The sequence below is a fragment of the Corvus hawaiiensis genome, chromosome 5 (assembly GCF_020740725.1).
Source record: "Corvus hawaiiensis isolate bCorHaw1 chromosome 5, bCorHaw1.pri.cur, whole genome shotgun sequence".
Lineage (NCBI taxonomy): Eukaryota > Metazoa > Chordata > Aves > Passeriformes > Corvidae > Corvus > Corvus hawaiiensis.
In genome coordinates this window covers 24,270,178-24,296,459 of record NC_063217.1, presented here as the reverse complement: position 1 = coordinate 24,296,459, position 26,282 = coordinate 24,270,178, and the positions used below count along the sequence as shown (strand labels likewise).

General features: G+C 44.0%; 3 protein-coding genes across 3 annotated transcripts in view; 1 reads left to right on the top strand and 2 right to left on the bottom strand.

Moving 5' to 3' along the window:
• The first annotated feature begins 674 nt into the window (after positions 1 to 674).
• On the top strand, positions 675 to 2,775 carry LOC125326841. Its single transcript, XM_048305390.1, has 2 exons — positions 675 to 859; positions 1,325 to 2,775. Exons 1-2 carry the CDS (start codon positions 691 to 693, stop codon positions 2,200 to 2,202), a joined length of 1,047 nt encoding a protein of 348 aa, XP_048161347.1. The 5' UTR covers positions 675 to 690; the 3' UTR covers positions 2,203 to 2,775.
• Positions 2,776 to 16,867: 14,092 nt separating this feature from the next.
• Positions 16,868 to 21,358, bottom strand: RHOH (ras homolog family member H). The gene has a single exon (XM_048303143.1). The coding sequence runs from the start codon at positions 21,305 to 21,307 to the stop codon at positions 20,732 to 20,734; it is 576 nt and encodes a 191-aa protein (XP_048159100.1). The 5' UTR covers positions 21,308 to 21,358; the 3' UTR covers positions 16,868 to 20,731.
• A 95-nt stretch (positions 21,359 to 21,453) lies between these two features.
• Positions 21,454 to 26,282, bottom strand: part of N4BP2 (NEDD4 binding protein 2) — a 62,014-nt gene continuing 57,185 nt past the window's right edge. The window contains exon 19 of the transcript XR_007203537.1: positions 21,454 to 21,526. The gene's annotated coding sequence lies outside the window, so the exon portion shown is untranslated. The remainder of the gene's footprint in view (positions 21,527 to 26,282) is intronic.

Sequence of the window (26,282 nt, the reverse complement as noted above, 5' to 3'; positions counted from 1 at the left end):
ACTCATCAGCCCTCCTTCGCTGAGAAGTACAGGCAATGCACTGAGATGCTTCTGCACAGTTTAACGAGACAGCTGTCTTTCCACAGTAGCTATCCCTGAAAAATCCTAAGAAAAAGCAAAGCTAGCAGGCTCCTCAGCCGACAGCTTGAGCTTTTGGTCTCCCTCTGAAGACAGCTGTACAGGGACCCCAGCAACCGCCTTTCCGGGGAGCTCCCGCTCCCTCAGGATTTGACTATTACTCCTGGCCATCATAGAGACCTGTAATGTGTTTGTACCTTCCCCTGCTGCCAGCTCTCTCATTTTAGTAACAAAATGGCACAGGTTTTTGGCAGGGGAGAAGAACAGGGCCAAGGACAAACAGACCCTCTGCAGACACACCCTCTACTCCTTCCTTAGCCCTCAGCTGCAGCACAGTGGAGGCGATAACAGGCCACTTAGGCAGTGTCCAGCTATTGGACGCCCCATCTTCCAGGTAACTCCCCCGCACACCTGTGGGCAGAGAGTGGAGGAAGCAGGATAGGAGGACCCCTGCATGGACCCTCAGGCACAGGCTTGGGGTGAGTCGCAGAAGGGCACATAAAGGGGGCGTTCCAATTTGGATAAAAGGGCCAAGGTATAAAAGGGCAGCACAGTGGCACCACTGAGGAGTTGCTGTTTTGTGCTTCTCACTGCGTGGCTGCTGTTTTGTTCATGATGCAGAGAAGAAGGATCGATCTGCTTGCTTCCCCTTCACCCTTCTGGGCACTGCTGGCACTGCTGCGGCAGGAGCCCGGTATGGGGTGGCTGCCGTGTGGTCCAGATGGCTGCACCACGTCACGGGGTCCCAGTAGACTGGAGGCTGGCGGTGGGGAAGGAGCTGGTGAGTGTGCCCTTGGCAGGGCAGGGAGGGCCGGGGGGCGGCTGAGTGGTGGAGGAGGTGGGTAGAGTCCTACCAGGTTCTTCCATGGGGTCTGACCACACTGTTGGAAGACTTCTGAGACCTCTGTGCACTCCTGAATATATTGTTACCTTGCGGTGGCTTTGTCACTCCCAGCCACTTGCGCCCACTGATGGAGGTCTGAGGTCACAGAAACCTTGCAACAGGGTGTCAGATCTGTCACCAGGCTTGAGATGTTCCTATAAAGAGACAAATGGGTGGGGGTTTATGGGTTTTGAGAATGTAATCCTTCTGTTCTCTGGCTCTGGAAACTGCTCATGAGAGTCATAAGAATGCATGGGGCAGGCTTTTTTCAGAAAAGTTCAAGTAAAGGCTGAAGCATGTTGAAAGGGAGGGAACTTCTATCTGCTTCTGTTTGCCATTGTTAACATGGTTTTCTTTCAGCAGATAAGCTCAGCCAGGTTCCTGATAAGCATTCCTTTGGCCCTTGGCCCCTGAAGGCTCTGCTGTTACTGGAGGATTCGGGAGACAACCACTTATGGCAAGTCTACCATGAAGGCCTGAAAAACTTTCTTTCTTTTAGAGAAGGCATGGCTCTGTCTGCAGTCTGGCCAATTCCAGTCGAACAACTGAGAGAGTTTCTGGTTGCCATGGAGTCCCAGAATGTGCCTCCCACAAAAATAATAATGTACATGAAAGGACTGTCTTTCATCTCCAGAATGGTAGATCATCCTGATCCTCTTCCAGATCCTGTTATCTGTTCCATGATGTCAAGGTTGAAACGCAGGACTCGCTGTTCAAATGATGAATACTCTCCTGTAACAGTTGAAGTGTTAAGATTTCTCCTGGGAACTCTGGAGTCTGTGTGTAGCTCTCCTTATGAGTGTATGTTGTTCCGTGCCATTTTTACTGTAGCTTTTTTTGGTGTACTCCATATAGAAGAGATGGTGGCAAATCAGCAAAACATAGCACAGCCAGAGCTCCTGTACTTGAGTGACCTCCAGCTGATGGAAGGGAGTGCAAACCTTTTTCTGCATACATCTCAAATGGGCCAGCAGAGGTATTTGGTCCAACTAAGATTATGTAAAGAGATGTGGTTATGTCCCGTTGAAGCTCTCCGTATCTATGTGGCAGCACGGCCACAGGGAGAGGGCCCTCTCTTTGTGCACTCAAATAGTCTGGCTGTGACAAAGAGGGAGTTCCTCGCTGTCTTCCGCCGTGGTCTTAGGGTTGCTGGACTTCCTCCAAACCAGTATGGCGTGCATTCCTTCTGGCTGGGGAACCATAACAGCAGTATCTCATGGGCATCCCCACAAAGTGATTAATAGAATGGCAAGGTGGTGGTGAAGATTCTGAAAAAGACATACTTCTGTCTATCTGTTGCACTTTCATAGTAGGGGGTATCTTCTGCAATTCACAAATTTTATGCTTTTCACAGACTAAATTTTCAGTGCTCTGTAAAGTTAGAGAGAAGGGGAGGAATAAGTGGAGGGTGACTTCACACCTGTGGTGGTATTGAGAATGAAGTGTCATGGTTCTAAAACTGGGACTTATGGGGCAGTGCATATGGTATTCAGCATGTTTGTTCTGATTGAATTTTGACCTTGTGTAATCTTACATTAAATGGTGTTTTCTTTCAAGAACTTCTCTAGGTTGGTTTTTTTTTTTACCCCCTGGTCAAAGGCCATTCATTGCAGTGGTGACAATGTAACTTGCTACAAGCCTGCACTCTTTTTACTGTCTAGTGTGATGAGAAGTAAAGCTAACTGACAGCTGGTGATAATGTGACACCAGCAGTGAAGTTACTCTGTTGTCCAAATTGCAGCTCCATAGCAGCTGCATCCAACCTCACCTGTTGCTGCTGCAGTCTCAGTCTCCTTACCTACAGAAGCCTTCCCCTTGACAATTGTTAGGATCCTTCACTAATCCCTCTTGAAAGGATGTATCAAACCTGGATACTGATCAAAAGTAGCCTTTAATTGAAGCATGGCTAACATATGAAAGTTGGCCCTTCTCAGTTCAAAAGTGGCAGAGGACATAAAGAGCTAGCTAACACAAAAAACCCTCACTCTGTAATTGATGCATTTGCTAGACTTTTAACACTGATTAAATGACTAGTATCTGAGAAGCACAATCATAACAAGGTTGAGTGTCACCTTTCATACATAAGGGTGTTTGAAGTAATGGCATCCTGTGTAGTGCTTCACATCAGCATGTTCAGGAGCTACCTAGGTGACAACTAGGTATTCAGAAAACAGCCAGCATCATACTGCACTCCTCAGTCCTCCAGCTAGTTTCCAAGAGGATCTTTACTTAGAGGAAGCTCACTCTGCAGAAACAGAGCTGTGACAGTAGACAACAATCTGTTAATTCCCTGGCATACATTTGGTAGCTCCCCTTCTACAGCTTTACTACAAGCTGTTGCAGAATTAGCACACTGTGATGCTGAGTCTCAGTCATCTCGCTCATATTCATGAATGCGATTCTGGATCCACCAGTACGGTCATCGGGGAGCCTTGATCAGGTTCCAGAATGTGTTGATGCACTACTGGGGGACCAGCAGCCTTTTGTACACTTTCAGTCAACTGATCCTTAGAAGTTACTATGGCAATTGTATCGCCTGTCTCCAGGGGACTCAACCCCACAGGCCAATAGGTGGCTTTTTGGGTGAGGGACCAGGGAGCTCTTACTTCCTGTGGTTAAGAAAACCCCACCCAGGTCCCCAGTTACCCTCAGGTTCTGTTTCTGTTAGCATAAATCACTCTCCTCATGTAAGGGAGACTCTCCACACATATTTAGTTTCTCTAAATATGAGAGATAATAAATATGCACTCTTTCTGAGTGCAACGGTATTCTTTTGTAATTTAGCCAATTCAGTAAGAGTAAAGGGTATTTCTTTGGTAATTATGCAAAGGAAAGCATCAATAGCTCCTTTATATTGATATTCTGTTTTAATTAACAGCCATAATTTTTTCATATCCAGCTGGCACAGTGAGATGCTTTGACCTTAAACCAGTGTACTGAGTATCACCTCCTGACCTGTTGCTATAAGGCTGGAAGTTTCATTTGGGGCTTTTCTTTGTACAGCCCAAGTGAACACAGCCTTTTTGGCAGGTGTTTCCGGCAGAGAAAGAAAACAGGTCCCTGTGGTTAAGCCACATAGTATACTTGAGTTTATTCACCAATCGGCACCGAACACAAGAAACTCACCCACCTTATCTGAGCCCCTGTGAAAAAGCTCCAGAACCAGGAGAGTATTTTAACACTCACCACTAACCCCTGTATTTAATGTCACCCAAAGAAGGTAGCTTAAAAAAACCCAAACCCACAATTCATTTACTTAGTTTTCTGTGACAGTGGCTGCAAAAGCTGGGCTAGGGCGGTGGTGCATCGGGTGCTGCCAGCAGCTCTCATTAACCAGGAAAAGCTTCCCAGCCTTCCTCAGCCCCTTGAGCACATCCCCATTGCTGGGCTTGCTCATACTAACCTGAGCAGAAGTGTCACTACCTGTCTCGTTTCAATCAGGGAGTCAGGAAAAATTAAGATTTCTGAAGACTGCTGGAGGAAAACTAAGCAGCAAAATTAAGCTGAAAAATCTAGTGTTGCAACACATGGTAATACTCCCACAGGCAGAGCACAGCCAAGCCCAGTGTGAGTGCAGAAAACAAAGAAAGAATCTTTCCTGGCCCAAAGATTCAGGAGCATGCCTACCACTACACCTTTAACCATACTGTAAGCACTGATGTGAGCCCAGATTTTTTCTTTTTTCACAAGATTTCCCCACCTTGTCCTGCAGAAGCCAGCAATAATATTTTTTATTGTTCTTTTTGTGTTTACAAACCCTGAAGAAGGGATCCGGGTGTCTATCAATTTTAATTGGGGTGTTGGCACCTGAATTGAAGATATCACCTTGAACACCTGATCTCCCATTTCTGCCAGCAGTCTCTTCCCTTTCCCGTTCTCCTTGGCTGACCCCACGTGCTGCCTTTGAGGCAGACTGAGACAGCCAAGTCCATGGGGAAGCCTGCAGGCACACGATTTGTGACCATAATGTTTCAAAACCACTTGATTTTCCTAGTACGTGTGCACAGAAGCAGCTTTGTTTTGACAAGGCATCTTCCTCACACCTCTCCTCACCCACCATCCAGAAACAGGGTGTTTCTCTGGCTAAAAGCATGGGCATGTAAATAAATTTAATTGACAGTGTGACTTTACAGCATGTCATTTATTCCATGGTAACTACCCATGCATACACACTCCTACTCAGCAAAATATATGGCAAAAAGGTGTAAATGATTTCACACTTCATCAAAGAGCAAGAGCATTTACCCAGAGGTTTGTAACCAAGCAGCTTACTCCAAAGTAAACTTTGTTTTACTAGTGGTCTAATCCAGTGGAGATTGAGTCCTTTGAGGCAGTTAGCTCCCTGGCAAAGATAAAACTTTCACACATCCTTTAATCGAATTACCTGTCTCTATTTTGGGGTACCTTATCTCTGTTCTGTGGTATAGAATAAAAAATACCTTAACTCCTTTTTAAATGGTCAGGCTCCCACTGAATAGGATCTATTATCTCCTGTTAAGTGGGAGATAAAAGGACCCAGTAGCCAACTATTTTTTAGTGCAGAACTCAGACTTTCACAGAGCTATCCATTTATATGATATCCATTTATATGATGGTGTTTCTTCTCATCCTAGGTAAGAACCAGCACTTAAAATTCAAACGAGGAGTAAGATTACACAGTCTTGGCTCTTGAGCCAAGAGTCTTATCTTCAGACTTGGAGATGTACACTTGCAATAGATCAGGCTAAGTCAGAAACTTCCAGGTCACTTTAATTTATGTCAAACAGATGATTTTTCATCACCTTGAACCCAGTGACATCTCACCACCTTCCCAATGGTATTTATCTGTGAAGGAGGGGTGACAAATGCTGAGAATGGCAACAAAAAATTTTTCAGTGAAATACTTTTTGTTCTGAAATTATCATCCAGGAAATACTCCAGGAGAAGGTTAATGTAAGGACTAGTGAATGTTAAAGTGGAGAATACAATTTGCAGTATGAGGATATGCTGGAGACCACAGAACAGGGAAGCTATTCAGCAGCCAGAGTCCTGTGACTGCTGTTAGTAACTTTTAGTATAGATAAGAAAGATGCCAAAATTAATATAATTTATAAGTGCATACTAGGCATACTTATAATAAAAACCATTCTCACATCCTAGCAGCAGCTCAGCATAATGGTTTACAGATGCACACAGTAAGGGAAAGGGAAGTTCCTCTGCTATCAAAAGAGGGACTCTGCATCTGAGAGCTGCCCCTTCTTCTCTCATTACAGCCTTCTGATAAAAGCATAGAAGCACACCCTAATCTCGCCAAAGATTTTATATAGCAAACATTATCTGGTACACAGACTGCAGAGGCCTCCCTATTTCACTGCAGTTTCTTATGTGTGTGGACCACAGAGGACAAGACCTAGTCCTTCCTAAATCTAGGTCTTGTCCTCTCTTTCTCCACCACGAAGGGGATAAGGACACCAGGTGCAAGACCTCAGCTCCTCCGTGAAGGTACTATGGACTAAAGTACTGCTTGAACTGTGGGTATCATGCCCACTGCAGCAGCTTCAGCTGTCCTCCCTCAGAACTTCAAGTAAAATTACCAAGTGCTTAGCCAGGTAAAAGGAATAGTATTTCATTTTGATATTTCAGCTGGGACACTCTTCTGTAATGAGACCACATCAAAAAGTGAAACTGCAGTCTCATGCGGTTGTTTGCAGAGTAGATGTGTCAGAGCCTCTCTCTTTCCATGCTGCAGCTCACTAAACCTGTGCCGAGTTTAATAATTTCCATTCCCTTTGAGAGAGAAGGACATACTCAAGGGTGATTGCCCAAACACTCCGCACCATGTAGTGAAAGATTTTAAAGTCTTAACCTTAATGAGTAATTGATGAACAATTCTTCATTTAAATGGTTAGACTTATAACACATCTGCTTTGGCAGAAAAACATCATGGCTAAAAATCCAAGAGCAGACAAATGTCACTGTTAATTCAGTGCTAAAATGAACTCTGGGTTTCTCTCTGGGTGTAATTCCAGCTGCAAAGTTAACAGGGACCATTTTATGAGGGAGAATAGCTAAATAGGGAGGGCTCTACTCATTGCATTAGCATCAGGCTGTGCCTTCACACTGCACATCTCTCACACCCCATCCCTGTCTCACTAAATCCTAAATCTGACATCAAGTCATCACAACTAGCTTTATACCCCGTGTGACAGGAAAGCTCTGAAGTGGCTGCTGTGAGATTAAATGCCCCAAATCTACAGGGCAGAATATCCCTGTTGTGACCTTGATGCAGAAGTTGAACTCCAAAGATTTATACTCCAAAGGCCCACATACATATCTTTGTCTCTAATTCCTCTGAGTTTTGTACTAGGTTGAAAACAAACCAATGGGAGATCGCAAATCAGAATTATAATTTAATAGGAAAATTAAAATAAATGCAATAGTTCAAGAACACTGACAGAATCAGGATAAAAGCTGACACCCCATTAGTCAAGGTGGTGGTAGCAGTGCAGATGAAGTGGTCCTGTTGAAGCAGTGATCCTGTAGAAGGCTCTGGTCTTCACTTGAAGGTCCAGTGGTGGTTCTTGCCCTCTAGGAATGCAGCAGGTAAGGGCTACTTTGGCTGTTCCAAACCCCGGATTATATCCAGGTGGGAATGCTTGGCTGCTCCCCCTGGGCACAGCATCCCACAGTGGGCTGATGCAATTCTATGAATCCTGCAGTGGGGCCTTGATTGCCCATTAAACAGAGACAGCCCCCCTGCAGGGAGTTATCAGGGATGAGTCATGGTGGGAGATAACAAACACTGCCCCACCTGCTTTAACAGCTTGTGAAGATGATCATAGAATACATACTATTGGTTACATCTTACTTTGTAACCTAGGACAAGTTTTATTTGATCCTACATCAAACACAGATGATCATACCTTTATGCTGCTTTCTTTCACAAAGTCATTCCTGGCAGGTTATAGTTCTGCCTCTGGTGGGGAAAAAAAACCCTTTAAAGTGCAATTAACTTCAGAAAGACAAACAGTAACTGACGAGTGCCTCCATTCCTCTTGATGGCATTGTAACATAAAATAAGGTGTAAATGCAAGCAGAAATCTGTTATATGTCTGCTCACAGTTTCAATAGCAGTGTCTCAATCATGTATTATGTTGCAGAATAATGTGTTTGAAAAGATTTTTCCCTAGGGATCAGACTAAGCACAAAAATAAGGTGATCACTCTACTCACCTCAATTCATAGGAAAACAAGGCTGATGTAATTGCTTTCTGCTTGTTTTCTCTCCAATAACCTGTTCATGCGTTGGCAAATTTCAATTAAATTCAACAGAGCAACAAAAAGACCTCAGAGATACTCAGATCTTTAAAATATAATGGAAATGTGAAAAGCTATGATCTGAGTTGGACTCATCCACCTCTGAGACACTTATCCCTGGGAAACACAGCTTCACTCATTCTGCTGCAACACAGAGGCACCACAGCAGCAGTAGCTGTGTCAGGACTCACCAGACCCATGTCAGAAAAGGCAGGGAGGGTCCCAGAAGCTGTGCTGTGGTCTGTGCACAGTGTCTGTAGACAAGGGTGGAATGAATCTCCCCACCTTCAGATATCACAGTATGGACACCGATGGCTGAGCAAGTTGTTTAGACTCTTTTTACAGCTGAGCAGCATGCTTTTCTGGGGCATGGTTCACCTTACCAATGTCTGGAACAGACCAAAGGAATCGTATGTCAGAAGTACCTATTTATCTCTGCTACTCCTCTGGGTTTGCTTTTTGGAGGAGTGGGTGGGAGGCAGAAGCAGACTCCTGCCCACGCTGCTGCACATCTGCAAACGGCTGGTGTTGATAGAGCCCATGAGACCACTTCTGCAAGCCGAGGATAGAACACAGCCCATGACCACGTTGCCTACAGCTGCTGATTGCTAATCTTACGTTTCTTCAATTCTGCAAATGCTTCTTTCCTGACAATACTTCTGCAGTGCTACACAGTTGGGCACATGGATCTGAAACATGCTGAAACACCACCTGTTGGGCCAGCAGCTCTGCTCTAAGCTATGCTCAGAGTAATGTTGTGCCAAAAGCAAACCCTGCAAAAACCCATTGGTATGTAGAGCTCATATTCCAAGGGGACCCTGTGCCACCACAAGCCACTTGGTCACTTTAACATCTGCAGGACTTCATAGGAGAGTGCCAGTCCTACAGCACATGCTCTGAAGGCTTGCTTTCTGTGTCACTTTATGTTAGGCACAAGGTGATTTTTAGTCTGATCACTCAACAAATGAGATGGTTGCATGCTTGGCAGGCTGCTCCTCAGCAAACCCAGGCAGCAAACCCGTAGCTCCAGTCCCAGCAGAGTGAAAAGCTTCTAAGTAAGATGTAAGCAAGTAAAACTTGCTTTGGGTGAGGTTGTATCTTGGAGACTTTTCCTTTAGCAACCCAAGGCCACTAAGCCTTGGGCTTCCCTATCAGTTCCATAATGTTTGTATTAAATACGCAGGCTCCAAAGCACCAAGGAAAATATCAGCAATTTCACGGCCACAAACACAACTGTGCTGTGGCTGCTGCCACTTGGTGTCACTGGCTGTCATAGCTCTGGCGCCTCCCCACATCCCAGGGCATTCACAGATGTTCTTCTGTCCTCTCTCTACAGCCCTCCTGACCCAGCACCACCGAAACAGCCACCCCACACGCTCCTGAGCTCAGTCTTCTTCTTGTGGGCACAGGTGCAAGCTCCTGGCCCCGGGCAGAGCTGCACAGGGCAAGGGGCAGCTTCCCCATCCCCTGTACCACAGTCCCCTGAGCCAAGGCCACATGCCCTGAGCCCTAGACAAGGTTTGGGAGAGGAGCAGGTAGGGAGGTCAGCATAGGGCCATGCATGAGTGTCTCAGCCTGCTGCAGTGCAGGTAAAAAGCAAATTTGCTTTTTTAAGGGAGCATATTAAACTTTGCCTTTAACTCTGCCTGGGAGTGCTGGGTTGGGGGTGGCCTTAGATGTCCTTCTGCACTCTCCTGCGTGGCAGACTGACCTCACTGAAGAGTCCTTCAAATTGACCAGCAAATGCAGGTTGTTCCTTATGTTGCCCCTTTTTTTCAATGTTTTCCTAGTTGGGATATCACATTGGTCTTCTCCTAGCAGGAACATCATAATAAATTGCTCAAATACCTTCTTGCGCTGCAAGCCACACCATGAACACCTTTTGAAACAGGACTGCAGGGCTGAGGAAAAGATCCCTTCAGCCACATGGTTTCTTCTCTGCTTTCTTCAGTTCTCAGTAACTTTTTTCACTTCTTACAGCCTCAGCTATTTCCTTTCGCTACACTTTAGCTCCTACCATTCTGCTTACAGCAGCCCACCTTTCTCCTCTCCTTCCCCCTCCTACCTTCTTTGAAGACCTTCTTGAGAGCAAACCACATCCTTACATTCCTCTCATTGTTAGAGCCTTCACCACTGCTGCTGTTATTGTTCTTCACTACTTTTTGATAAAGTGGTCTTGGCACAGCTATGAACCTAATTGCTCTTCAGATGTTCCCATCTGCAGGTGTGCAGACAATCCCAGTAAGCTTATTTTACATATGTTTGAACTAAGTTCCCCTTAAGTACACCATATACACCTCAAAACTCTAAATTATTCCTTGCAATAAGTGCAAGCTGTCCATGAATTTGAAACTCAGTGCAGGTAAAAGTACTCAGTCCAGTAAAAACAGTTTGCTAAACAAACTGCTGGACACTTCAATGAAAGAAAAAATTATTATTCCTGTTTGTGCCATTTACTCTGGGCTTAATTTTGTGGCCATTGATGCTAAATCTGTGCATTATTGGATCATCCAGGAATTGACTCAGACTTGAGCTCCCAGAAGCACAGGTAGGTGTGTGAATTCTCATTACACTGCCAGCGGTATTTGCAGTTTCCTACAAAGGGCGTGGAGAAGGGATCACAAAATCCATCTTGTGTCAGCTTAAGCAGACTGCATCATCTCTATCCTTCAGCTTGATGATATTTTTCATTCTGTGACCCTAACCCTCTTTGCACTGTAGAAGTGTCTGAGTTTATATTTGTCTTAAGGGAGTAGCCTTGCTATGTCCAAGCAGCACCTCTGACAGATTAAATTGGTTTTGCAATTTGATCAATATTTGCTACATCAAGAGGGAGCTTTCTCACTGACCTGGAGCACACTGGAGGCACAAGATGCAGGCCTGCTTCTTAGTGATCTGTTTCACACATGCATTCAGCCTGCGAAGGCAAAATGTTTTTGCAAGGGTTGTACTGCACATGTTGGAAGATCAACAGCGGAGGCCTCTGGACTGAAACAGATGGGAACCTGCTGTGCTTAACTGGCCAGACAGGGAGCAAGAAGAAAGGCATATTGCTCTTTTGACATTATGTTGCTAATGGGTTCAAACCCAAGAATGTTGTCACCACATAAGCAGGAGACACCTCAGTCCGGTAGGTCTTGTCCCAAACAACCTTCAGTAGTTGAATGCAGAGGAAGTTCATAAGGGAGTTTTGTTCTCCAAGCATTTGGCATGGTCAGTGGGAAGCATGGTATTACAGGCTGGCTCCCTAGGCCAAGCTTCATTCCTCACAGAGAAGCAGAAATATGACTGCGTTGTCCAATGCAATGGATGTTTTACACCTCCAGCTGGTGTGATGAGGCACATGACAACTTTCCACATCTCCTGCTTCTTAGCTGAGTACAAATAGGTCTGGCACGAGCCCCGTGCCCTGGTCCTCAATCCACAGAGAAAAACGGAGTTCCTGCACTGCTCTCCGTAAGTGACAATCCTATCTACCTAGCTGATGTTTTGACGCTGTTTCCAGTTCCCTTCAGTTACACAGCCAGTAAATAAGAAGTAGTGACAGAAAACCTATTTGTGCAGACTTGAGTCTGACCCTGCTGGTCTCTGATTCTGTCTCTCGTTTTCCCTCTGTCCTGCACAATACCTGTGAGGACAAGGATGAACAGACTTCAGTCCACCACAGTCACTGCCTGATCCAGCTGTGGCTCCTTCACTCACATCCCAATGGGAGCACCAAATCATAAGATGCTTGCAGGGATGCAAAGTTCCTCACAGCTGCTTGCTGTCATGTAAAGGTGTGCACACAATGGAGGCACACAATGAACTTGTCATTATTTTACTTCAATTTTTTTTTTTCACCTCTTGTTGTGATTGCTGTATTATCCTGGCAAGCTTCTCTTGAAAATTTTGGTGCTCCAGCCACACTCCACTGAGTGCAGCCCAGTCCCAAAGCCCATCGTACCCTGTTAAAACCAGGTCAAAGTGGGACCTGCTACTGAGGTGAACCCATCTCTTAGTACCATATCAATAGAGGCACAAGCTTCCTGCTTCAGGGACTAGTGGCTTTAGCTCAGGCACCTCTGTCCACATGGGCCACAGATGTCCCTCAAAGGCCTGTATTCTACACCCCTCATTCTCAGCCCACCCCACCATCCCAGCCAAGACAGGGAACAGTAAGTGTTAGCCTTGCCATCAGACATGGTCTTGCCACAGCCCCTGGGATGTCCACAAGGCCTTGTGGACCCAATGCTGCCGCCTTGGATATTGACACAGTTCCTCTACTTTGTTTTGGTTGTAGCTTGGCTTTCTCAGGCTGCTGCTTCTGGGAGACCTTTCCAGCAAAATGGCTGATTTATCACCTCCTTCTCTTTGGGCTTCAGAGAAAGTGTGGCTCATTTCTCCGTAACCTGTGTCTGCAAGGGCAAGACCAGAACAGGGTCGTGCTTCAGAGTCTCGCTGTCCATATTTCCCACCAGAAAATCACAGCATCACTTTCACAGAGCACTAGCAGCTCTGGGACCCCCATATCCAGTCAAAGACTTTTATTTTCCTATATTCTTACGCACCTGCAAGTCCTCAGAGGCCCTGGCATAACACTTTCTTCCACAGGCCAGGGATTTTTTCAGGGGTTACTTTAGCACTACAGTTGCTTACGTACCTCTGCACTGTACAGAAATGAATGTAATTTCCATTCACATTCATGCTGACTCAGCCCATCTCCTGCTGCAGCTTTGTTCACTGCTCTTGTGAAAAGCATCTCTGAGCTCCCAGGCTTTTGCTTTCTCCTCTTCCCATGCCAGGGGTCTTCTCTCAGTGCTTGCAGACTCCAATGACATGACATGGTTCACTGCTGCTCCTATATTTCACTCATGGTGCCTGGCATTCCCATAGCTTCTCATGTTTGTCATGGTACATGCAGCTCGGCAGACTGCTTTTGTGAAGTTAAAGGCAGGGGTTTTTCATGCCATCCTGTCTCAGCTTTCAGTTTTCCTATTGTTTTGATTCTTCTGTCATAGGCACCATACAGAGCACTACCTTGCACACATCTAAGATTCTATGCTTGGTGAATGCCCTGTTAATTCTGGATTGTTCAATTGCATCCCTGAGTGATTTGTCCCAGATCCCAGTCAGGGCTTAGTCTTTTAACTCAGTTAACCGACCCCTTCTGGCTTGGATCTTTCCTAACGTTCTCTCTTTTGCTATTTGTATAGCAAATGCTATACATATGCTATTTCTGCTCTCAGCTCAAAGTCATTTCACTCCTATATTTAATATACAATGCAGTGATATTCCTCCAGTCTCTTCTGTGCAGTTTCACAAAGACTTAACTCCACCAGCATTGGCTGTCACCTATCGCAAAGATCAACTGCACCAGAAGTAGCTATTCTTCATGGGGTGTGGTTGGGAAGTTGCAATTTTTTGCTAGGCAAGACTCATGGGATTTCTTTCATCGGTAAACTAAAAGTTACATTGTGACATATCTGTAGTGGGAGCCAAAAGCATGTGTCAGCTATGAAAGAGGGAAATATCTGCAGTAAAGATGCCACATTTTCTTTGAATGTCTGTGGATATTCAGGGAAAAATAACAGCGATATATTTCTGCACAATAGAGAGCCAAAAGCTTGAGAATGCTCCAAATCAAGGGCAGTGCATCGGTTTTCTTGGCAGCCAGGTGGAAAGTTGCGGAAGACATGGAGCAGAGTCACATGCTCCTCTCCTTGAGTTAATCTCCTTAAGTTGTGTCTTGTACTGCATTGTAAGCCTGAGACTGTATATGAGTACCCTTGACTGCTCCTTCTACAGAAAAAAAATCTTTACCATCACAAAGGGCTGTAAGAATGTTCCTGTTGCACACACTGAGATCAATCCAGCCCAGAGTCCAGTCACTACAGGGAATGTAAGAGCATGCTCCAAAAAGAGGGATAGGAATAACTGTGGAGGGACATTCTCTCTACTTTACCTTCCCAGCATTCAGCACAACTCTCTCAGGAAGAATTTGATTTCTAAACATATCACTGATGAATGAGATGTTAGCTCATCCCATACGGATGTTCTGTAAAATTAAAAAGGGCATTATGTTAATTACAAGCTGTTAAAGTAGTAAAGCAATTACTTCTTTGCTATATCTTGTCCCTTCTCCTTCTGTCCCTTATGCTTACCTGCTCCCTGTGGCTTCAGTGAACTGAAATGCTGGAAAGCCCTAGTCCCGTAACATGCATTACAAACCCATTCAGAGCAAACTCTGCAGGTCAAACCTGCCAGCAGGAACATCTGACAAGCCTGACAAATGCAAAAGTACCCACCAGCACCACAATCTGAAAGCACTTTAAAAAAAGGTCACTGCCATGTGTCCATCTCATGCAGGGGACCACTGGAGCTGTGGCTTGCCCGGTGTCACCCAGCTGCAGAAGTGGGGCCAGGGACAGCCGGTGCGTCTGTGTAGTAGCATTTCATGCTTGCAGGTCATCCTCCTGCCATCCACCAGACAGCGACAGGGAGCAGGCTCAGGCAAAGTGAACTCATTTGGGTCAAACTGATCCTAAACTTGTCAGTCACACCACCAGTCAGTTTGGAGTTGTGTATCTAAAAGTTAATTGTGCAGGATTACACAGGCTTGGCCCAGAGCCTGGTTAAATTTACAAGCTCCCCACTGACCTGATCGTGCTTTGGCCAAACACTGCCCAAATGGGGTGGGACTGAACAGCAAAGTTCATTGTCTAAGCCAAAGCCCTAATTATGAGCCAAGGCTGCAGCTCTGGTTTAGTTGGTCAATAATTCTATGATGGATTAGATACCAGCACTAATTCCACATACAAGATAATAATTTAAAATATCTGTATACATTTTGATGCCCAGGATTCATAAGAAGTTCTAGATTAGGCTCTTGTGGAATCCTGTGACCTTTAATGCTTCCTCAGACATATGCTGTGTTGAACACTGCAACACTGGCCTTTAAGCAGCAGATCTGGCGTCACAGTGACAGATAAATGGAAGTGATAAGGTAATAGCCAGAAAGACACTAAGCATTTTATATATTAAAAAAAACCTGAGTTTTCTAAGAAAGAGAAAATGCAGCAGTGCTTATGTGTTACAAGAGGTTTGGCATGTAAGACACATCTCCCTCCAGCTGCTTCTACTTAATTCATCTGCCAGGTTGAGAAGTATCAGCCTTGGGTCTCTCCTTTCACACCCTGAGACTGGCTGTGCAGCTTTGGCCACCACTGCCCTGTCTATGGCTAGCAGACAGCTAGCAGACACAGCCACATCCTGGGCAGCTGACATTTGCAAGGGATCTTGGTTTTCAAAGCAAAGCCGTCTCTTTTGAAAGTCTCACCCTTCTGTGGTACCTGAACAGCAATGGAGCATTTTGGGAAGGCAGCCAAGGGGGCGAGGGAAGATGCCCAGGTCTTGGCGTAAGAGTTGTCCCAGATCAGCTTGCATCCTCTGAGGCACAGTCCAGAGCTGCTGGGGTGCCTGTGGGAGCCGGTGCCCACTGGAGACTTCTCAGAAACATTGCGGACGCAGGCAAGTGAGCACCTCACACCAAGTGAAGACACCAATTGTCGTTTCCTTCCTCTTTTCCAGAGACAGAAACAACTACCACCACACAGAGGCCCCTGCCCTGCTGCTCCGCCCCTGTATGAATCATACCCAGGGTGAGAGGAGCAACGACAGAAACCCCCCTGCCAGCCTTGTAGGGCGGTTGTGAAAGACCTGAGACAGATGTGTCGCTCATTCCCTTCATAACCAGAAAGGCAGCAATAGCTATTATTTTGTTCGCTAGTAACTGACTCACAGCTCATGCAAGGCTGGAGGCCAGCTACCCACACTCAGGAAGGCAAGTGCCATAGGGTTTAGCGCAGTGCTTTGAGACATCTCCCCTCCTCCCCCCTCCAAACTACCAGCCCAGCTACCAGTCCAACAGTGGCTGCAGAAACCAGGCCTCAGCAATGACTTGGACACTGACACTGACTTTAGAAATGGCACATAAAATAAATGTGTTACTGCAAGGCCACCTGCAAGTGAGAGAAGTCTGACTGAGGCAGGGCCAGGTCTGTTTGCAGAGCAAGGCAATTGCCTATGATGCAGGTAAGACGAGTCCCGAGGAGCATCTCTTCTGTCCTGCTGAAAACACAGGGCAGCTTCGTGGTGATGCTCTCCTGCCTCACAAGTGACACGGACCCCGCTGACACACAGCAGCTGCAGTGTCACATCACAATGGAGCGAGAGGTCCACGCCAGTGGAAAGGCCACCACAGCTGTTGGTAAGCAGCTATATAATATAAACACCTAGATACACACAAAAGTTGTTTTCTCTCTGAATTTTGTTTTCAATAGCTGGCTGCTTAGAGCACAAGGTAAAGGGCATATAGGTCATCTAGGACAGGTACACACTGGTAACTAGTCAGGATGTTTTGCTCTTACCATTGTAAAGGAAATCTCTGAGACATAAAATATGTTTCCTAACATCCAGAGACAAAAATTCATTACTGTCGTTTCAGAGCAAGGCAGTTTGGCTAACCCAGTGTGGTCATATCTGGCTTGTTGAAGAGGCTGATCTGACTTTTAATTAAGTTAATTAAGGTAGTTAACTTGCTCACAAAGGCAAGAGCAGACAAGTGTTCTGATGTTATGAAATGAAGCTTTTTATTTCTTTTATAGTAACCTGAGCTGTGTGCAACCAAAGCATTATGAGAAAAGTGCTAAAAAGACATGGATTGCCCCATTTATTAGAAATTATTCTAATGGCTGTATTCACTCAAATGCCATAGTAACACAGGAAAGGCTGAGATATCAAGAGTGCTGACATTTCCTTTTCCTTCATGTCTGATCCCTCTGGTGGCTTCCTTCATAATGGTGCCATATATAGAGTCCCTTAAACACATTTTCTTTATTAACACAAGCATCAGCTAGTCTGTGTTCACAGACTTTAGTAATCGCAGAGTACCCACAAAAATTGCACAAAAAATTGCGAACTGTTAATTGCAAAAATCAGGAAAAACAATATCAATTATATCTAGTAAGCTTGAATAATTTTCCATCTGAAAAATTAGAGGGGCAAGAGTAATGATTTGAAACATATTTTTTCTATTTACTTGTAGAAAGTATTTATATTGTATGTTACGTATCAAGTAAGTTTAAAAGCCTGGGAAATCTGTGTTTAAAATAATCCTTCTTTTAAAAAAACATCTATTTTAATAGCAAGCAAAAATAAGATTAGCAACAGAATAACAAACTGGAAGGGACCAGTTTGAGAAGATAGAAGGAGAATATTTGTACAAGGTCTCTTCCCTCAGCTGAAAGCTTGACCCAACTGAGACAAGGCTGTACACTTTTTAGTTTTGCTGTTTTTCAGAGCAAAAGAAGTTGAAATTTCACATGTGTCATTTTAATGTACTTTAAATACCAGAGCCAGGTTTTAACCTTTAAACAGTACCCAGGGACCCTGTTACCCAAGTAAATACAAGGAAAACCACTCTGGAAGGGTTTCACAGGAGACCTCGGCAGTCCCTCATTTTTCCCACTACAGACAACAGGACTGCAGTTGTGCAAGCTGCAAACCCCAATATACCATTTGGCCAAATCTTCATCTGAGTTCTGGTGTGTCTAGATTTCAACCTCTGTATTGGGGTTGCCACACTTTTTGAGCACATCAGTTCTATAGCTCAGGGGAAACTGCATAATTACAGACACTAAAATATCTGTGCTTCACAGTTTGTTCCTAGTGAAAAGTGCCTTTTAGCGTTGAGAGTCTGAAAATAACCACACTGTGAAAATCTGAACCCTTTTTTCACAGAGCACCAAACCAAAATCCCCATTACTTTATACTCTTTCCAAATTGATTTTAAAAATCAGCTGGCTTTCAGTGGCCTCACACCTTGCACTGGCTCTAGAATGAACAATCAAGAATATATCAAGCCATCCCTAAATTTCATGTGTGCCCTGTATTGTCAGTTCAGGCATCTCAAGGAAGCCTATCCACTTGGCTTCATTGAATTGCAGCAGACATCGATTTCTTCATTTTGTAACATACAGTAACAAGCTTCGGGAATCTAAGACAGATGAGATGAGATTTTCAGTTACAGTGTGATTCTGGAGCACATCTTTATCTGGCTTCGTCTGTGATAACAATTCTGTGGAGCCTTTTGGTGCCTGAATGTGGCACTTTGTGGCAAATACCACAACACAGCATTCTCATCTGGAGATTACTGCTCTTCAGCACACAAAAATGTCAGCATGAACTGCTGTAAACAAACTTTAACCCACTGAGGGAAAAAAAAGACAATTGAATAGAGCATTCTGGAAAAAATATGGCTTAAAAATAGTTGAAACCAGGTATTAAATCCATTAGTGGAGTGGGGAACATAACAAAAATGTCTCCAGTTGTAACAGATCGGAAAATTCATAACATGACATTTGCATGCAATCTTTAATGTTCAAACAGTAACAATAGCTACTTTTAAATAGGGTTACAAAACCCAAGACTTCCAGAGAAGAGGCGTTGCAAGAGTTGACATGTAGAAGCATTTCTCCCAAAAGCCAAAAGATTTTTAACCGAGGACCGCAAACACCTGGCCACTTGCGTAACTCTGCACAAGTACAATGCCATTCAGATTCTTTTACAAATATGTCAGTTTTAGTGTTTCAGGAACAAATCAACACTTGAGCAGAAAGAGAAGTAGGAAAGAGAAGAATTCAGGAAAGATGGATGATGACAGAAGTCCTTGTCTTGTGTGCTCAGGTACAGAAGTTTGTAAAGATTTAAGGCTAGATTTAAATAAATAAAGATTTAAAGATATAAAAACTTCATATGAGACCAGGATATTTTTATGATCAGAAGCCTCCCTTACAATCAGGTCGATGAGTGGTAAATATTCAACAGTCTAGAAGCTGGTGGAACAATCACAGTACCAGGTGTTCCATGCCCCACTGGTATTCAAGGTGCCCACAATGTAAATACTTGCTCACTACATCACAGGTGAGATAATCCTACTGTGCTATGTGGCATCTTTTATGGCACCACGCTATAAGCCCCTCAAAGGTTATTTACGAGCTAGCTGAAGGACAGGGAAAGGGACAAAGGAAATCCTGCTGGACTAAGAAATTCTCTTGGGATGAGACAGATCTGCAAGACCTGAGAGAGGGTGCAGGACAGAGGGGACAGATAATCCAAGGAAGAGGGAACCGCCGCAATTCACAAAGAATGTACAGCATTGTGTCTTGAGCCCACTACATCTTCTAGCAGAGTTCTCCTACACACCTGAAGTTCACGTCTCCTTAGCCTGCCTTTCTGTGCAGGAGGGTAACTTGGCCCCAGTACATACATCAGGATTTGACTCTTAGACTTGACAGGCTCCCCAGGATGCAAAACCTGTTTCAGTCTTACTTGGATACAACCTAGGCAGTTATACTTAGCATGCAAACTCAAAAAAAAAAAAGTCATTTAGCTATTCTAAAGACACCCATGCAACCTTGTTCTGTATACAATCTTTTACTAATGTAGGTGACTGGTTTCACTAAAACCACTGCTTCAAAAAAAAGTGGGCTAAAAATATGTGAGAATTTAAGTGCTCATGAAAAAATACCTTCCATCTCTGGAGATTGAAATCTTTTGCCTCCAGAATTACAGCAGGGACAACAGAGGTGATGGTAGCACAGATTAATTCCTGCCAGCCCAACCATATGTCTAAACCAACCCTGTCTGCAAGCCCTGCGGAGGATGCAACCCACTGAAGTCTAGGAAGAATCAGATTAATTTCCCATCTTTGACCACGTTGGTGAGGAACATACTAAGGTAACAAATCTCACAAAACTGCAGGACAGCTGTCAAAAGTCATTAAGTTTTGATCACTCCTATGCTGGACATACTGATGGCTGTTACACAATGACCGACGCATGTCTAAGAAGTGCTAGGCTTGCCTGCAGGCCATTTATTACATGGATAGCACAATTCATTTCTGTGGTTAGCTAAAGGGAGAACCTCCAAAATATTAAACTAAACTTTTGGGATTTTACAAAAATATATACAAGAGTCGTCTAAATAAAATACACATTGGTTAGGTTTTATATACTAAGTTCTTAAGTAAAAAAAATCCACATGGACAGAGGTGGGGGTTGATTCAGGCAGAAGTTTGTCATTAAATAAATGCAGATGCAGACAAATCAACAACTGAGGAACACTGACAGAAACAAAAACAAAATCAGTACAGCTGTTATCTGCAGATCTCCAGACTAGGCCTGCTCCAGTCCAGGCTAGCAAAGTCCAAACACAGGCTTGTGAATAAGGATATGCACCTTTCATTTTTCAAGATAGCGCCCATGTGTTTTGGAGGGGAGAGGATCAGATAAAGAGCACATCTGTCTCACAAGAGGCACCTGCACTGTGGTCCTGCCAGAAGCCCTCCTTTGATTCACCTCCCATTCTCTCTGCTGCAGTATCTTTGTGAGAAAACAGAATGAACAAACATAAGCAAAACCACTGCTGACAGTCCTCAAAAGATCTTGCACTCATTAAAGGAGAAGAGCTTCCGCCTGTTCTGCCTTTTGGCTTGATTGACCGCTGTCCGCACAGCATATTCAAACACCTGCTGCACCCCCCTGTTGCTGAGGGCAGAGCACTCCAAATAGCCTTTGGCTCGCAGGTCCTGGGCGAGCCGCTTTCCGTCTATCGGGCTGATGCAGGAGGAACGGTAGGGACCCGTGTCACGCTGGTCAGTCTGAGTGGCCACCACCAAGACGGGGATGCGGGGCAAATGGCTGCGGATCTCGCTGATCCATTTGTTCCTCAGGTTCAGAAAGGAATTGTGGTTTGCTACCGAGTAGCACATTAATACCACATCTGCCTGTTGGTAGGAGAGGGGGCGAATGCCTTTAAAGGCATCACTGCCAGATGTGTCCCAAAGACCTAAGCTAATCTGTACACCATCCATGAAGACATCCACTCCGGTATTTTCATACACGGTGGGTCTGTAGTCATCTGGAAAAGTCTCAGAGGTGAAACGTACCAAGAGAGATGTTTTCCCAACTGCAGAGTCTCCCACCAGAACACACTTGATTGAATCCAGCATTTTATTAACGTCCAAGGCCAAGAGCACCGTCTCTGTGCAGCAGGAGTGGGATGAAGAGATGCAGTGGTCTTAGAGGCCTTCTATATAACTTCCATTTAGTGAGAAACCATCCAAATCTCTTTGCTTCTTATGACTTGATTCTGTCACTTGAGACTAAAATTCCATTTTCTCCCACATGACTCTGTTGGTTTCAAATCTTCAGTAAGTCAAATGATGTTTCTGAAAGAGTAAAAATAAAATATAACATTTATAACCCACAGAGAATAAACCATTCCTCATCAAGATAAAGATGCCTGGACACATCTTTGGACAGCCATGGCAAGTATCCCTTACTGGGGATGATGAACTTTGCCATTTCCTCCCAGATGGCTGTGTGTGCAACAGCCATTCATGTAAATAACCTTCTTGCTGCTCTACAGGAGCTAACAGTCTTACCACCACTGCCATTTTCCACTGACACAAACTATTTTTTCCCTCCAATTGTCTAAAGACTGATAAAATTAATTTAACTTTGGTATAACCGCTACTAATATGCTGTGAGATATTCCCTGCCTCTGACTTTCACGAAGACTGACAGAATCCTGAATCCTTAAATGATCAGTTCAGATTCCCTTGAAAATATACCCATGCTCTCTAGAGGTACTCAAGAGAAAAAAAGCTCTTTGCTAACCAATTTGACTATTTAAACAATCCTATATGGAACAGTAACACAGAACCACTTGTGACAACGAGAAAGCAAAGACTTCAGGTGTGAATCTCAAGTCAGCTGAACCCGAACAATTTTCAAAAGCAATGAAGGGATTCACAGCAAAAATACCCAAAAAGAGTTTAATTTAATTTTTTCCTTACAAATTGCTTTCAACAATCGAGAAGCACAAGCCAAAGAAAGCCCCACTACTGATGCTTGCCCCAGTCAAAATTTCATTTGAAGGGGATATAACTGTCCTGGCATTTACTCTCTTGTAAAACTGAACCAAGAGTACTCTTCAGAGTATGTAATTGCTTTTGAGCTCCTGCCAGCATTCAGTCAAATTTTCCTATTTTGAAAGCATTTGTTTCTTCCCCACTAGCTGTGTGCAAGATTCACTGCTCACACAGGGTGACACACAAGATGCTCCGAAAATCACTAACAGCAAAACTGAAGACAAATTAGTTCTGATGAACAAGAGTAATTAAAAAAAAGTATCACTGCATAATATCAAAATGTCATGTGTTTGTTACATAAATAATATATTTCTGTTTCCTTCATATATGTAGGGAGACATCACAGCTGAAGGCTGTTTGCACAGAAATTAATGATGGCCACAAAACGCATGTACTATATTTTACTGTAACACTCTCCACTTTCAGTACCCTAACACACCACAAACACCGCCCCGCCCCCCCCTTTATTTCTAGTACACTCCAAGCTTTGGCTTACTCCACAAAGGGGGGAAAACAAAGGAAAAGTGCTAGCTGAGCTTAGAGAGAACATTTTACAGGCACTGACAACTGCTATTTGCCCTGCTTTCATTTTGTAGTGAGGCCGTGCCCTACCTCCTCTTGTGCTGCTGGCACACCTGCATCTCTCCCACCAGATGCCCGGCTGAAAGAACATGTGTGGCCGGAGCACGCTGCTTTATAGAGGTGGCCCTGAGTCTGCAGGGCCGGGCCTGTGCGTACTTGAGTTACGGTATCTACGGGAGTCATTGCAACAGACGGCGCTTCCTGGCCTGCCAGCGAGACCGCGCTCTCACCATCACCGCTCACTTCTAGGAAGTGGGATGGAGGCTAAGCTGCTTCACAACATTCCTGGCTGCCGGGAAACAAGCTGTTCCATTAATTTAAGTTTTAGTGGCAGCAGCTGAAAATTTGCTTTTAAAGATTCATTAGGTCTAACTCCACTCTCTCGCCTTCTCTGTTCTCCAAACAAGCTCTCAAGGGAATTAAATGAGACATTTACAAAACACATCTATGAAAAATTAAAAAAGCATATGTATGATGAACATTCCTATTACTTATATGAATCCTAATCTCTCTTTCAGAGTATTCTACTTCAAAATTGGGTCAGCAATACATTTTGAAAACACCTCAATTCACCAAAAGACAATAGCATCCTATTCAGATAAAGCTGCATACTCTCAGGAGAAAGTTTCCATGTACCAAGCATCTTTTTAAGAACAAACATTTCTTTGGTGCAAGCAGTCCTTAGTGCCTTCAGGTTCATTATTTTGTGCATATTGGAATGTGGGAGAAAATAAGGATGTCCAAAGCATGACTTCTGCAATTTCATCAATGCCAAAAACAAAGAAAGATGGATAAAAGGATTGTTCTGGCACTCAACTTGTTGATTACCAGGTCCAATTATACTTGCTATTTTGAAAGAAAGAATATAAATAATTAAAGACTGAAAGAGATATTAAGCACTAGTGAATATGGCTAGTTGACAGACAATAACAAAAGCTGAAATATTCCATTGTGACAGTGCAGAATTGTTTTCAAAGCAAATGATATTGTTCTACATTCCACCAATGAATAATAAAAAAACCCTGGTATATAACAAGGCCCATATTGTGATCCTGTGGACAAATTGCCCTCAGTGGCCTTGATCTTGCATTTGTTCACAACCATTCGTGTGTCTCCATATACAAGCGGGACTAAATATGTGCCTTTAATTAGGCACATAGCTGGTCCTTGTGGCAGCCTCACAGTAAGAGCAGTATTATAGTATTAAAATAATTATGCACGTTCACCTCAATGGACAGAAAAAGCTTGATTAAACATCAACAAAAAGCAGTGTCCTATAAAGACAGTACTGGGCACTTCTGTGCTGCAGTATACAACCAGTTTTATAAATATTTGCAAAAGTTTAGGTCCCTTTCTCTCATATTCTGTCTTGGTCCAACAGTGCAGTGTGCTACATCCATTACAAGACTGCAGAAAACCTTCTGATCACAGATCAGAGATGGAGTCTAAGCTGCTGAGGGATTGTTTTTTTCTTCCAACAATTTGATTTTCAAAAATTTACCGACTTTATTAAGTTCAATTTGTATCTGGAATTCAATATATAAACCTGTATCTTCTTTTATGCTTTTTTTGGTTTATGCTTTCATTATTCATAACAACTTTATTTGAATTTTTGAATATTTGAAGATATTATTTGAATAATGAGGTAAGACCTTTTATAAAATCATTAGGTATAAGAATGTATGTCTTACTCTTGTGTGGTCATGCTGAATAGTGATCTTTAGCAAACTGCAGGTTTGGTTCCCTCTGTCTTTGGAATACAGAACCCTGGCACTAGTGTGTGGTTACAGAGTGTGGATTCACTGATGATGCTAGCACAAGAAGCCCTACAACAGTCACTCTCTGGCAGTGTCTGACCTGCACCTCAGCAATCTTCAGGCAGGTAAAATGCCTCACACTTGATCATGGCTGAATACAATACGGAGAAGGTGAGTGAGGTTACCAACCTGCAATGTGATGGGATGGGAAGTAGGGCACAGCAGCACTGAGCTCTTTGCAGGTAGAGGATTCAAGTGAATATACATCCCATGAAAAACTAATATGGTATTTGCTGAAAGAGCTCTACCAACAAAGGAAAGCCAGACTGCTGTATCAAAAAGGGTAAGTTTATCAACTGAACCAAATGGGATTTTCATTTATGCCAAGAATATCTCTGGCATCTACTATAAAATCATTGTGAGCATGACTCACTATGGCTAAACATCTCCAGAGGATGGACAGTGTCTTATGATAGGGGAAAATAAAAACAGTCAGGAACTTCTAATTTCAAAACCTATCTTAGATACTGATAGTGCACCCTTAGGTAGGCTGGAATTTGAACGGAATTAGCTCATATGTAAACAAACCATGCAGGCAAACAGCCGTCTTTTTAGATCAGGCAATCACAAAAAGCTTCAGAGAGTTAAAGCAGTTAGCATGCTAACTATTATTGCTATTATCCACTCTCTACCTCAGTTACATCTCAGTGGAGTTCCTGTTTATATCAAGATAACAGCAGGCTAGTATTTCAGTTTGAGCACTGTGTATACTAGTTCTTGAAGAGATCTGACATGGCGAGGAAACAAAAACATTTATACTAATAGAAAAGGTTGAAAACCACTGGAGAGACTTCCAATTGCTGTGCAATGCTTGAATGTACATGCTGTCTTTGCCTACCTACTCTTCTAAGTCCCACCTCACACAGAAGTGGGGTCTGCAAAACAGTGCCTACAGTTCTTCTCCAGTGTGCTGATTGTAATCACTGCTCCTTCCAATTGCATCACAGATACATAAGAACTCTCCTTGCATCCCTTAGTTATAGGCCCTCGAGGAGAGGAAGGAGGCACAAAGACTACCCTCACTGACCAGAACAGTGTGCAGCTTTACACCTTCACCTCCATGGGCACAGTGGGCACTGCAGCGCACAGACAGGGCCTGGGAACAACTCCTGCAAGCAGAAGGAGAGGGAGGAGGAGGAAAGCTGGCAGGAATCAAGACAGGGCAGAGACGCTGTTGCCTGGTTAGTGACAGCACCCAGAAGATACAGCCGCTGTGACACAGAAACCATGACTGTTGTGACTCCAGTCTGGACGCTCTGCTAGATCACCAGGTTGTCAAGGTCACACTACCTTGTTTTCAGCTCTGTGGATGAGGTGTACTTGCTCCATTCAGATACAAACCTCCAGACTGCTTCCAAAGCATAGGTCTCCGGAAAATTAATCCATCAGCTGCAGTCCGGCTGGAGACTACAGCTGGTCTGCAAGCAAATGGCCCCTTGCTGTACCCGTCATGCATCCATTAAGCTGATTCTCTGACATTTGCATTAGCTGTCTCTTGGTTTTTAACTTCTTTTAAGACAAATTTGATCGATAGCCCTGTCTTGACAATCAGCCTCCCATCACCTCAGAGACTGTCAGCTTTCCAGTCCATAGTGGCATTCAGTGGTGGTACCACTGCCATGAAGGAGAACTGGCTCACAGCCTGTACCTTT